Source organism: Rhinatrema bivittatum, chromosome 1 (genome assembly GCF_901001135.1).
Source record: "Rhinatrema bivittatum chromosome 1, aRhiBiv1.1, whole genome shotgun sequence".
Classification (NCBI taxonomy): Eukaryota; Metazoa; Chordata; class Amphibia; order Gymnophiona; family Rhinatrematidae; genus Rhinatrema; species Rhinatrema bivittatum.
This window is the reverse complement of record NC_042615.1, coordinates 183,926,352-183,939,807: the sequence shown is the minus strand read 5'-3', so window position 1 is coordinate 183,939,807 and position 13,456 is coordinate 183,926,352. Positions and strand designations below refer to the sequence as shown.

The 13,456-nt window shown below is 45.2% G+C and overlaps 1 protein-coding gene across 1 annotated transcript in view; it reads right to left on the bottom strand.

Annotated features, from left to right (window-relative positions):
• Positions 1-13,456, bottom strand: part of DHX15 (DEAH-box helicase 15) — a 284,488-nt gene that overhangs the window by 11,111 nt on the left and 259,921 nt on the right. Inside the window, exon 12 of the mRNA XM_029590135.1 lies at positions 3,063-3,253. Coding sequence (XP_029445995.1) covers positions 3,063-3,253 — 191 coding nt within the window. The remainder of the gene's footprint in view (positions 1-3,062; positions 3,254-13,456) is intronic.

Sequence of the window (13,456 nt, the reverse complement as noted above, 5' to 3'; positions counted from 1 at the left end):
TTTATGCAGAGCTCTCAATTTCTGCATAAGACTCAAATTCATTCAGTGAAAAATTTCCTTTGTATTTCTCAAGATCCTAGTCTGTCCTAATAGGCAACCATAAATAAATAAATGGCAAGTCATAACACCTCTCCCCTACAACATGAAAATGTTAACCATAAAGTCTTGAGTATTACCGCCATTACCTTACTGCTAATAAAGAATTCAAATGTACATTTTAATGGATAACTGCCACAGCCATTTTTTGGCAAATTACAAGCCAAAGAAAAACAATAAATATTCCATGTTTCATGTATTATGTGCAGCTCAAAATGGCACAGTGAGCAGTGATGCTAAACCTGAACACATTTTTAAAAATTTTAGGTTATTATTAAATTTCTCTCAACAGCTTATCTATTCCCATGGGAGTTGCCATGCTTATGAAGTGACATGAAATATCAGACAATTTAATCCTACATGTCAATGCCACATGTTACCACTTAATTTTTGCTGAAGCATCAAAGTAGTTGGGAATTTCAACAGGGCTGCTTAATGAACTCTAGCAACAATAACTTAAAAAATACTTTTTGTTCTCTACATGATGAATCTCTCTATATGTAAACTTGCAGACAGCCAAATGCAAGACAAGAAAGCTTATTAACAGGTCGATACAGTAACGTGCGGTTAAAGATTCCCCGTCTGTAACGTGCTGGGAGCGCACAATACAGACGAGTAAGGCGATCCAGCGATACAGTCTCCAGTTTCACGCGTCCTTAGCGCTTCGTAAAATAGACACATAACCCTTTCCGCACGCAGCATGTATATGATGTGTAAATGAACGAATTAGCTGTATAATGAAGGAATTAGCTATTCCCCTCCGATACTGTAACGGGCGCTGATATTATCTCCTTAAGGCCGCGGCAAAACAGCGGGTTACTAACGTGTTAGTTTACCGCCTCCCCCTAGTAGGTGTTAGGACTGTGAGTCTAGTAACAAATCCATCGACACCGCTTAAGATACTCAAAAACAATAAAACACAATAAAAAAAAAAAGCGATACAGAGATGATCGAGAAAATGTAATGCTGTGGGACACATAAAACCTGTCAGAAAAAAAAATAAAAATTTTTAAATACCTGTCGGAGGGCTGCGTGGGTCCAGGCGGCCGGCGGGTGGTCGCGTGTTAAATCTAGGCTGCGGGCGGGTGGGCGCCTGTTCCAGGCGGCGGCGGGTGGACGCGTGTTAGTTTCAGACGGCCGGCGGCGGGAGCCGGGGGGCGGGTGGTCGCGTGTTAAATCTAGGCCAGGTCGCACAGACGCGCATTCATCCAGGCGGAGGCCTCCGCCTGGATGAATGAATGCGTGCCTGTGCGACCCCTGCGATTCGGCGCTCAAGGCGTGACGTCACGACGCCCGACGTCACGGCATGTGACTGCCTTGAGCACCGAATCGCAGGGGTCGCACAGGCGCGCATTCATTCAGGCGGAGGAGCCGGCGGCTTTCGCCGCCGGCTCCTCCGCCTGGATGAATGCGCGTCTGTGCGACCGGCCTAGATTTAACACGCGACCACCCGCCCCCCGGCTCCCGCCGCTGGCCGTCTGAAACTAACGCGTGTCCACCCGCCCCCGCCTGGAACAGGCGCCCACCCGCCCGCGGCCTAGATTTAACACGCGACCACCCGCCCCCCGGATCCCGCCGCCCGCCTGGACCCACGCGGCCCTCCGACAGGTATTTAAAAATTTTGTTTTTTACACTTCCTGGTGCCTGTCATTTCAAATGTCATTTGAAATGACAGGTACCAGCGCACCCAGGTTACTGTATAGGCGCTGTATTAAGCGCCTATACAGTAAAATGGGTTGCGTGGGCATAACCCTTCCCTAACGCTTCACAGCCGCGGCATGCATTTGCATGCAATTAGAAGAGAGTATCAGGCGCTAGGTCAAGAGAACTGTGCGTGCGGGGAGGAAGGGTGCGCCTGACACTGCCGCACTGTTTCTACCGCGGCCTTACAGTATCGAGCCGTAAATTATTAACAGAGACAGACATAGGACACTTGCACTATTAGATCTGCTGGGAGTATAAAATACATAAGCAGCATACTAATGTACCAACTGATCAAACTAGTGAGCACTGTCAGTTAATGCTCTGAAAAAGGATTTGGGACTCCAATGCAAAGCAAAGCCCTTAACCAATCTGGACACTGAAAAACTGCCTTCTGATTTTCTATTTGGTCAGTCTGTAACAATTACAAAATGTCTGTTTCTTTAAATAGAGGAATAATTCAGATTGCAGCAGGTATCCTCCTGAGGTTAACAGATCATGCTATGGCCATTTGGTATCTTACTTTCAAAGATATTTATGTTTCTGTGTCTGTGGTAGAAGTCCTTTGAAAATAGTACCCTTTTTATCCTATGTAGGCAATTATCTTTAATGTTATACATACCTGATTATAAGCTAACCAAATGCTTGACAAAACAAATTATACACAAGCAATCTGCACAATTAAATATTAAAATGATTTTTACAATATACAGATCAAGTTGTAAACTATGTTCTGGGGAATCAGTTGTTGGTAATTTATACAGTGCAATATAGAAATACAAATTCAATAGCTAAGCTTAAGTCTTACAACAGATTCTTATTGAGCATAAACTTTGATTCATCCTTTTCTGATGAATAATGTGGTCTTTTTCAAATGAAGTTTAGATACACAGCCAGATATAGTTTGCCTTGGCCCTATTAAGTTAATTTCAGATTAATTTAACCACAAAGTCAGATGAGCATGAGTCATACTGTGCTTGACTCCTTAAATATGTATATCATTAGTGAAGCTGACTTTGCCGTTTACTCTGGGTTAATTGCTTGTAACTTTCTGAATCCCTTCAGTTTCCAGATAAATAAGAATTCCTTGGGGAAGCTGTAGCTGCATGACTATACAGAGCAATTCCACTAGGCCTGTTATGAATTACATAAACTTCTATTTCTTGTTCAATTTAGCAGATTATAACCTAGAATATGCATGGAATTACAACAGGAAATGTTATACTTTCATTTTATGAACATGTGTATGTAATTTTAACACTTGCCTGCATAAAATACCCAGTAACCAAAGCCTTCCTTATATTGATATAGTAATCCCTGCTTGTAAAATCTGTGCTTCTACGAGGCAAATTAAATCTGTCCATGATTCGTGACAGCTGCTGGCGCACATTGTCTGCAGACATCAGGGACCTGTAGTTAATGAAGTTGTCGTAACACCATTGGACCGACTCATGATCTGTAAAACAAAAATGTTTAAATACTTGTAATCATGCAAAAAGGAAGTTATTTTTGCTATCAATAAATACAAAATATGAACAGTTAAACAATGATATCAGAATACTCAAATTAATGAAAAAAACATGTAATTTATCAATACAAACTTTAAAAAATTGTGTGCCACTCTGTTTTCTCTTTCTTTTCCTACTAATGTGGCAATTTTCACATGTTCTACATTGGAACAGACTACTCATACTTTTTACTTGCAAGCTTTGTAAAAGTTTTCAAAGTGAAAGTATGCGTGTACTTTCTCATTGACAACTGTTCCAGGTACAAAAGTACCCTCTGCCACTTACACCTGCTTTTACTGAGGATAGAATTTTACAGGAAAACCATGCATGTAATATTTCTCCCCCAACCTAAACACGCACCTGGGAATGCTTGCTTTCAATGCAGCTAAAAGGACACCAATTTTGGAAGAATGCACAGACTTAATTGCACCAGAGGGCAATTTTCAGACTGTCAATTAATGAGGGTAAAAAGACAATTAGCTAAGTTAATAACATAATAACTGTAAAATGGATCTTTTACAACACTGTGCTTGGCTCTATCTGATATAATTTACTTTTATTTCTTTTCTTTCATCTTGGACCCCTCAATTTGTGGATTTGAGATTATAAAAATCCAGTTTAGTTATTTCTATTATATTTTTTTCTTTCTGGAATTGTATTTTCATACTGGGTTTTGATATTTCTTCAATACAAATATTTAGTTGCATTGTAAAACTGGATAAAGAATAAAAAAATACTTTGTTCACATAAAGCAGGATGAATTAGCCACAACACGAGTCACATCTGACAAACAAACCCTACGCTCAAAGCTCAGTAAACATCTTACTATGTGTGGGTAGTTCCCACACATATGCTGCCTCATAAGCCCTTTAGTCTATGTAACATTTTTTATATTCTGCTTATATAGGACTATACTAAGCAGATTCCATGGAAAACATGAATGCAAGAAACATGACCACCACACGATAACATTTAAATTAAACACAAATTATACTAGCAATAAAATACAAACATCTTAAGGATAGCCTTCACCGCCGCGCTCGGTTATGCACCTGCTGCATTTCAGCCACTCAGGGGGCTAAGTCCATGCCTGGAACTGGCTAGCGGACAAAGGAACACCTCTGAGGGATACTGGAAATCACCTTATGAATTCTCAACTGACTGAGGGACACTTAGGTATCACCGCAGGAGAGCAGGGCTCGATCTTCTTTAAGGTAATTTTGTCTTCTTGCTGTAATTTTCCTAAAACTGTGCTGGTGTGTGGGATAGTGTCCGCATCTGCTAGGAGACAGAGAGATACTGAGGAGCTGAGGTCACTGCAGGGGTATATCTAGGGTGACGTCAGCTTTGAAATCTGACTCAGTCTCCCATCTGCTAGGAGAGGCGCACATAACCCACTGATCCTGAGTTCATCTGGCTACACGCTAGGAAATAAAATAAATTAAAAGGAAACCCAACTCCATGGGGTGGCAGGTGGGTTTTGTAAGGTCTAACATCCTGCTGTCCTAGGAGAACACCTGTTACAGGTAAGCAACTCTGCTTTCTCCTAGGTCAAGCAGGATGTAGTCCTCACGTATGGGTAAACACCTAGCTGCAAGCTACTGCCGAACAGAGCGAACTAACAGACACCAAACAGATGCCAATGGGCACAACTACTTAGGTGCTGTTGACAGCATGAACCTGAAAAACAAGGCCCCAGGCAGAAGAGTTGGGTTTAGATCCGAAAAAGGTTACGGAGGACAGACTGGCCGAAACTACTATCCTGGCGGCTGTCTGTCCAAGCAATAGTGAGCTGCAAACAAATGGCGAGAACTCCACATTGCAGCTTGGCAGATCTCCGCCACAGGAATTTCACACAAGTTAGCCATTGAAGTTGCCATGGCCCGGACAGAGTGAGCCTTAACATGGCCCTTAAGTTAAAATCCCACTTGCGCATAGCAGAATGAGATGCAGTCCGCTAGCCAGGTAGACAGTGTGCTTAGCCACAGCAATTCCCATTCTGTTCTTATCAAACGAGATGAAGAGTTTATGGAATGACTATAGCCCTCTGTTCTTCCAGGTAGAATGCCAGGTCTCTCTTACAATCCAAAGTATGCAAGGCTCGTTCGCATGGATGCGAATGAGGTCTGGGGAAGAAGGTAGGCAGGACGACACACTGGTTCAGATGGAAGTCTGACACCACCTTAGGCAATGAGTACGGAGAACCACCCTATCGTGAAAGAACTTCGTATAAAGTGGGTATGTCACCAATGTGCTGAGGCGACCGCAACCAAGACGACGACCTTCCAGGTCAGATATTTCAGGTCACATGAGCACATAGGCTCAAAAGGAACCTTCATGAGGTGAGCCAAGACCACATTAAGATTCCAGGATACAGGTAGAGGGAGCTTCAACTGAAGCAGACCACGCATGAACCGCCCAACCACTGGTTGCATTGAGATGGGCGTACCATTCACCCCATGATGATATGCCCCAATGGCAGAGATGCGCTCTGACTGAATTGGTCTTTAAACCAACTTCCAACAGGTGCAACAGATAGTCCAAGAGCTTTGGGGTGGAGCACGTAAACAGATCCACTCTGCCAAGGAGAGCACTCGGTCGCAAGACAGATAGGCCGTGCCCTCCGCTGTGTTCATGTGGGCACTGATGAAATCCAGGCGCAGGGACGAAGACAGATGGCATTTCAGGAAGTTGATGACAAACCCAAGACTCCAACACCTCAATGATTAAATGCAGAGACCGAAGCGCTCCCTGTTGAGAGCTGCTCTTGATGAGCCAGTCGTCTAAGGGAATACCTGCACCCCTACACGGTGCAGGTGCACTGCTACTGGTGTTAGGCATTTGAAGATGCGCGACACTTAAGCGAAGCCAAACGGCAGCACCCTGTATTGAAAATGCCTGGAGCCCATCAGGAAGCAGAGATATCTCCGGAGACTGTGGGAGAACTCTATGTGCGCATACGCATCCTTGAGATCGAGGGAGCAAAGCCAGTCTCCTCCCTGAAAGACAGGGATCAAAGTGCAGAGGGAGACCATCTTGAACTTCTCTTATTTGAGAAAACGATTTAGAGCTCTCAGGTCCAGAATGGGATGGAATCCCCCAGTCCTCTTGGGGATCAGAAAATATCGGGAGTAAAACCCCATCCCCTGCTGCCACAAAAGAAGTGACTCGACCACCCTGGAATGAATGAGGGCGGAGAGCTCGGACAACAGGATCTCCTGATGGGGAGACTGACCCCAAGAGGGGTAACAGGTGAGCAGACCCAGGCACACTCATGAAGTTTAAATGATACCCTTGGCGAATGATGGATAGGACCCACCAATCCGACGTAATCACTAACCAGAGATTGAGAAAGAAGCACAGGCAGCCTCCTACTGGTGGATCCAGATAAGAGGTTACTGTGACTGGACTTGTGCTCCTTTTCCGCCAGTCAAAATCCTGTAGCAGGGCTCAGCTGAGGCGCTGGCTGGGGTCTAGGCATCCGTGGCTGCTTGCAGCAGCCTCTAGAGGGCACTCGTTGATAACACCCATGGGAGATTGGAGGATATTTCCTCTGACGGTAAATGACAGTTGGCCCCTTGCCTCACTGACCTTCTGGCCGAGGAGGGGGGAATCCGAGGTGCTAGTGGAAAGATTCTGGAGAGTCTCATGATGATCCTTTAGCTGAGCCACAGCATCTCGGGCCTTATCTCCAAAACGGTTATCCCCTGGTACAGGGGAGGTCCTCAAGCTTCTCCTGGACTACCAGCCGAAGATCCAAGGTTCTGAGCCAGGCCATTCTGCAGGCTCCAATGCCCACTGCGGCCACTCGGGCTGACATCTCAAAAACGTCATACGTGGAATGCACCTCGTGCTTACCACACTCAAAGCCCTGCTGGACAAGTGCTAGGAACGCATCTTGCTCTGTTTATGGAGGCATCCCGCAAATTCTTGAACCTTCTTCCAGAGGTTCTGGGAGTATTGGGCCACATATAACTGGTAGGCGGCGATACAGGCTATTAACATTGCCCCCTGGAACACCTTCCTACCCAGTGCGTCCCATTCCCTATGCTCACAGTCTTGAGGCATGGATGATTGGGTTCAGGACCAATTGGCCTTTTTAAGGGCAGATTCCACTACCACTGACTGGGGGGAAGGGGGGGGGGGGGGAGTTGGCACCATTCAAACCCAAGGGACTTCTAGCGAGGTAGACTATGTCAATCTTCCTGTTTACCGAAGACATGGAAACAGGATGTTACCAAATATGCAGGAGCAACTCCTTGAAGATTTCATGCACAGGAACAGCTACCACGTCCTTCGGTGCATCCACAAACTGGAGCACCTCTAGCATGTGGTGCCTAGCATCCTCTTCCGTGAGGAGCAGTAATGGAATAGACTCTGCCATGATGCAGACGAAACAGGCAAAGGTCAAGTCCTCTAGAGGAGACAGGCACTGTTCCTTCGGGGGTAACAGTTCCGAGAGGACATCCTCAGAGACATCGGAGGACTTGGAAGTATCGTACCCCCACAGGTCATATGGGGCTTTTTCCTCACTGAGATCCCCAGTAGAGGTCAATGGAGGACCCGTGCTAACTGCCAATGGTCTGGGCCCCAGAAGTACTGGGGGCACCAATGGCAGAGGTCCCCGAAGGGCCCGGTGCCAGAACCAGGAGCGGCAGTCTAGGCACCAGATGCCAGAGGGCCCTGGAAGCACCGAGCCTTCCTCCTCAGAGGAACCGGCAATAGGTATAGCCTCCAAGAGGGGGGGGGGGGGGCAATGATGACCACTGGGGGACCAAGGAACTCACGGGTACCAGCTGTGTAGGGAGGGCGCCGAGTAATACATTAAGGCATTCCAGCAGTGGTACTAGGATCGAGGGAGTGAGCTCCCGCATCGGTGGAGGCACAGACGGGGCATGCGGCTCGATACCCTTGAGGGCTCGGAGCACTGCCAACTGAATCCTATGATCCAGCTCCTCCTCGAAGGGCAGGTGAAGGAGGAGCAGGCGCCACCAGATCACCCTTTAAATGAGGGGGATCGGTGCCTGGCACCAACATGGGTATCGGTGGGGAGCGCCTTGGACTCCTGGGTTCGACCAAGGGCAAAGCTGGTCTCCACGGGGCTGCTTCAGGGACAACATGGCCGATGCCGGCGCTGTCCTGGAACTGGAGCCATGCCCAAATGGTGACTGTGCTTCCTTGATCTCCGGTGCTCGGACTGGTCTTTCCCCGGTGTCGAGAAGAGCAAAGAATCCGAAGTCCTGGAATGGGAGGACACAGACAGCGGTCTATCTCTGGCGCCCCCTCTCCCGAGGGTTCGGTGTCCATGGGCTCCCCCTCGACCTTGCAGCACTGACGTGCTGGGCGCTGGCATGGAGGGCCCCTATTTATTGGGGCCAAAAAATGTCTCCATTTTATCTAAACACGCCCGATGACCCTTGGGAGTCATCTGGTCACAAAAATGGCAACCCCAGACAACATGCGATGCCCCCAGGCAAAGAATACAAACTTTATGCTGAGCAGTCAATGACATGGTCCGCAGGCACTGGGGGCATCGCTGGAAACCGGAGGCAGCCAAGCCAACACCAACATTAAAAACCCCTGGAACAGACCACAAAGAAGGTTAAAACTTACTGTGCTGCTCCATTGATTAGAGGGAAACCAGGGAAGGGGACGTCATGCAAAGGTGGCGAAAAAATCGCAAAGAGACAAAGAACTCTTAAGACAGAGCTGAGCTCCACCACCACGAGGCAACTGCACTGCAGAAAGACTGAAGGGGGACCCTGTGTGGCCTTGCAAATAGTGGCATGCTCAGTGTGCCAGTCAAAGTTCTAGAAAATTTGACAGAAGTTTTCTGTGCCAGGCTCCATCTGATGATGTCACCCGTACGTGAGGACTACCATCCTGCTTGTCCTAGGCGAAGGCTGTTTGCGCCATTGGATGACCTAAGCCATGCATCATGGCTAAGTCAGCACTGCGTGGGTGGCACCTGTTCTTCAAAAATCACATTGATCACTGACCTAAGCATGGGAAAAACATAAAATGAGTAGAAACTCCATGTTTTCATTGAGCATGTTTATAGACACTGCTCAAGTGCCCTTGAACCTAAGTATCATGGTACTTTCTTGATGAATATCAGTACCTTGCAGTCCATGCATGGCTGGAAATATCCATATCACAAATAAGAAATGTGGATTGTTTCTGCATATTCCCCCTTGCTTGTTCTGGTACAGTCAGAACACTTTGCTATAACATTCCTGTAGAAAAGACAAGAGCCTTAAAAACTGACCTCATTTCCAGAATATTCATGCAAAAAAATACTTCTTTGGTAGTAACCAGATGTCCTGGACCAATAACTTCAGTAGGGTAGTTCTTCCTTACTACAGATATCTTGGAAACAAAGATCCATTCCTGAGTCCCCAACAAGAATAGCCTTGACCAGATTTATTTGGCTGTCATCAGAAAAGACAGCTTTGCATGCTGCTCTTCTAGACACATTCCACTTCTTCAGCAATTTGTTCTGCATTGCTCTCATGTCCGCTTTGGCCCAGGGAAGCATTTGTATGTTAGCTCATCATGAATTCTGAAAGTTGCAGACACAGCTTTTCCACAGACTCCTTCCATGCCAGAAACACCTACCTGCTCCATTAGGACAGGAACTTTGTCCTCTAGAAATCTGACCTATCCAGTCAAGAATCTTATCTTCAATTGACAGAGATCCTATGAGGGTCAGGAAGCTGATGACCCAGTCATCTGCCAAGTCTCTACCACCTTGTCCCCTGCCAGAATGTCTGCTTGGAAACCAGAAGCCTTGAACATTAATTTACTATAATATATATACAGAAAGATTTCTTGTTACAAAAAATGCAACAAGTATCATCGAGCCCTTGGCTAAGATCCTTAGTGGGGATGCTAACCCAAAGGGCAGTGATGAGTAATGAAAACCCATTTTGTCCAAGAAAAATTAGTTACCTTTGGTGCCTGTGGAGAAAGAAAACATGAGTCTAAGCCACTTTCTTCCTCTTTGGATTCCTGAGAGGCTCCAAAAATGCTCTACACTATGGTCACATTTACCCAGAGATGGGAACTCAGCAAGGGTATAAAGTAATACTTAAGTCCATTGTTTAATCTTGCCCAAACTTTCCCATGGCCTAGGTTTTCTAAACTGGGGAGGGGGTGGAGACTGATGTTGCATTTTCCCTTCTCAGATTCTGTCACTTGTTCCAACAGTGCCCATTTTTTAAAATGCTGAGCCCATATTCACACAGGCAGAGGAGAGTCCTGCTGGGCCACAAAATACCACCTCCATGTGGACCTGTGAAGAACAAGCGATCTGCCTTTCAAAAACAGAAGCAGCTTCCCTTTTTTGCATATGTTAAGAGGTACAAAACTGCCTCTTTCTATAGTTTGGAAAAGAAAAAACTGAAGGCTGGAAGGGGCTTGTGGAGTTAACTGGGATTTGAAGAGTGCTCTGAAAGCCAATGTCAAACTGCCTCTTCACAAGAAAGGGGGGTGGACTTGGAAGCAGGATGTTGCCCCGCTGCTACTAATCTAGGGGAAATGAGAGGGGGAAAGAAGAAATCTTAAATCCCTTGTTATCCTCAGTCCAGGAGATCTGATGTTAGAGATGCAAAAATTGGAGAAAATGTAAAGGTTAGTGCTCTAAAGGCTCAAAGGTCATTCATACTGTGGCCCAATGTTCCTGCAAAGCTGATCCTACAAATGTGGGTATTTCAGAAAGCCACCAAGGTGGTTGAAGATCTAAGAATCTTGATCAAAGGTTATAGAAATAAAAATATGCGCTCCAAAGCAGCACTGGGTTGGAAATGTACTACTCTCCAGCAGATCAGTATCAAGACTGGTGTTGAAGAAGAAATCACATTATCATGAGGTAAGAGACAATAATTAGAAAGCCCATTTAAAAAGAAAAAAGTGCTACTGATCTTACCTCAGCAATTAGTGCTTTATCTCTGGCTTGCTCTGGTGTAAGATACAGTCTTACTAAAGAATGTGATTCCCCAGAGCAGGGCTTCCCAAACGAGTCCTGGGAACCCCACAGCTAGTCTGGGTTTCAGGATATCCACAATGAATATGCATGAGATACATTTGCATACCACGGAGACTCAGTATATGCAAATGTATCTCATGCATATTCATTGTGGATATCCTGAAAACCCGACTGGCTGTGGGGTCCCCATGACAGGTTTGGGAAGCCCTGCCCTAAAGGTTAGACAAACACTGTTTCATCAATCAAAACTAGTACCCTTCTGGATAATACTATGCAGATTTTTAAAAATCTTTCACATTCTCATACAAAAATATCATTATGTTAATTTTGAAGAGCAGGGGTGGAATAATATTTACAACATTTTTAGAGGTTAGGACTAATATTTAGTTTTTCTTGTTACTTTTTTTTGCTTATTTTTTGGATTTGCTGGGTGGAATCATTTTGTTTTTTGATTTAGGATTTCTGTCTGTTCAGACTTTTTTTTGTCTTTATGCTTTGTCTTTTTTGCATAGAGAAAGAATGCTTCCAAAGAATCACCAATTTTTCACAATGGGAAGCAATGGTTTGAAATGGAATAATCACCAGCATTCCACAAAGCCCCTCCCTGCAGAAGCTACAACCAGAGAAGAGCAAAGAAACAAAAAAAAAAAGAAAAGCATCTGAGGAGGGATGGTGCAACCCTCACACAACACATTTCTACACCCCTTCATACCTAAACAGCCACACATGCATGTACAGACCCATACAAATGAGATTTATTATTATTCATGTGTTTTCTAGAGGGGTTATCATTCTAGTGTGCCTTAGCAAAAATGACAGAAGTTGGTGCTACCTTACAGACTAACATATAGGGGCCGATGTAATAAGCAGTGCTAAAGTTGCCACGGGTTTCTGCATGCATTTTTCCCACACTAGCCTTAGGCGGGTATATAACAATGTATTCAGCATGGGAAAAATGTGCCCAGAAAACTGCTTAAAAATATGCGGCTGGTTTAGCACACTAGGACATGCAAAATGAGGCAAATTATTCAAGGGCTATGCAGTAAGGCACTCATCGGTTAGTGCAGGTTTTTGAACACGGGTATTTTAGCGCCTGGGTTAGAGGAAGAGTTAAGTTAAACCTGGAAATTGGTTTTGCTGGCATTAGTATGGTTGTCCGTGCAGCCCTGGGGTAATTAGGGATTACCTTCACTTTTTCTGGATATTTGTTTCATTCTGTGGGTCGGCAGAAAAAAATGTCTGCTGCATTACCCATGGCTACTGGCCTCTGCCAGAACAGATGCCAAGTGGTGGAAGACAGAACATAAAGGGGATAGGCATTGCTCTTTTCATTTCAGTTCCACTCCCGGACCACTAATTTCTTCACTGTTTTATTGAAAAAGGAGCCCTCCTGAGAATCACTTGCAGGCCCATCAAATTAATGCAGGTTTTGGTGCCGGATTCTGCACGGTTTATTACATAGAGCTGTGAGCGCTTTTCCGCGCGGGTTTCACGTCACCGCAGATTTTCTGTGCACATCTTATTTACACATGCGGCCTTTATTATATCCTTCGGAGGTGCCTGCTTTGGTTGCGCATGCTAAACAAAATATGCACAGACAGACAACTAGCACCGCTTTCACTGCGGGTTTTATTACATTGGCCCCATACTGAGATATAAGCTTTTGAAGACAAGAGTCTTAGGCCTCAATAGATCTGTCAATAATAAGGTTTCAGCAGTTTTTGTTATTTTTGTTCATGTTTGTGTGTGCATCTGTCTTAACGTAGCCCACTCTTCCTTGTTGCTTTCTAAAGCTTGAACTTATATCAGTAGCTTTATGTTAACTGAGCACACTGGAATGCTGGTTCAGTTTTGCTGCGTCAAGTGGCTGGGGAGAAAGGGACTTTTGGAATTGTCTGTTTGCAATATTCTGCAGCTTCTCCCTCTCAAGCACCACAGATCTACCTAAAGCCACACACACATATACACAAGTGCCTTCCATGCTGCTCTCAATCATCTCAGCACCCGCACCCTTTATCGGAAGGTTGTAACAAGCAGGACATATTTTAACAAGTAGAAAAAATATTAAGCATAGGACATAGCCAATATGTAATTTAATAACCCATTACTGTCTTCTACTAATTTAATGCTTTCCCAACTGTTTTTCATCTCTTTCCCCCACTTC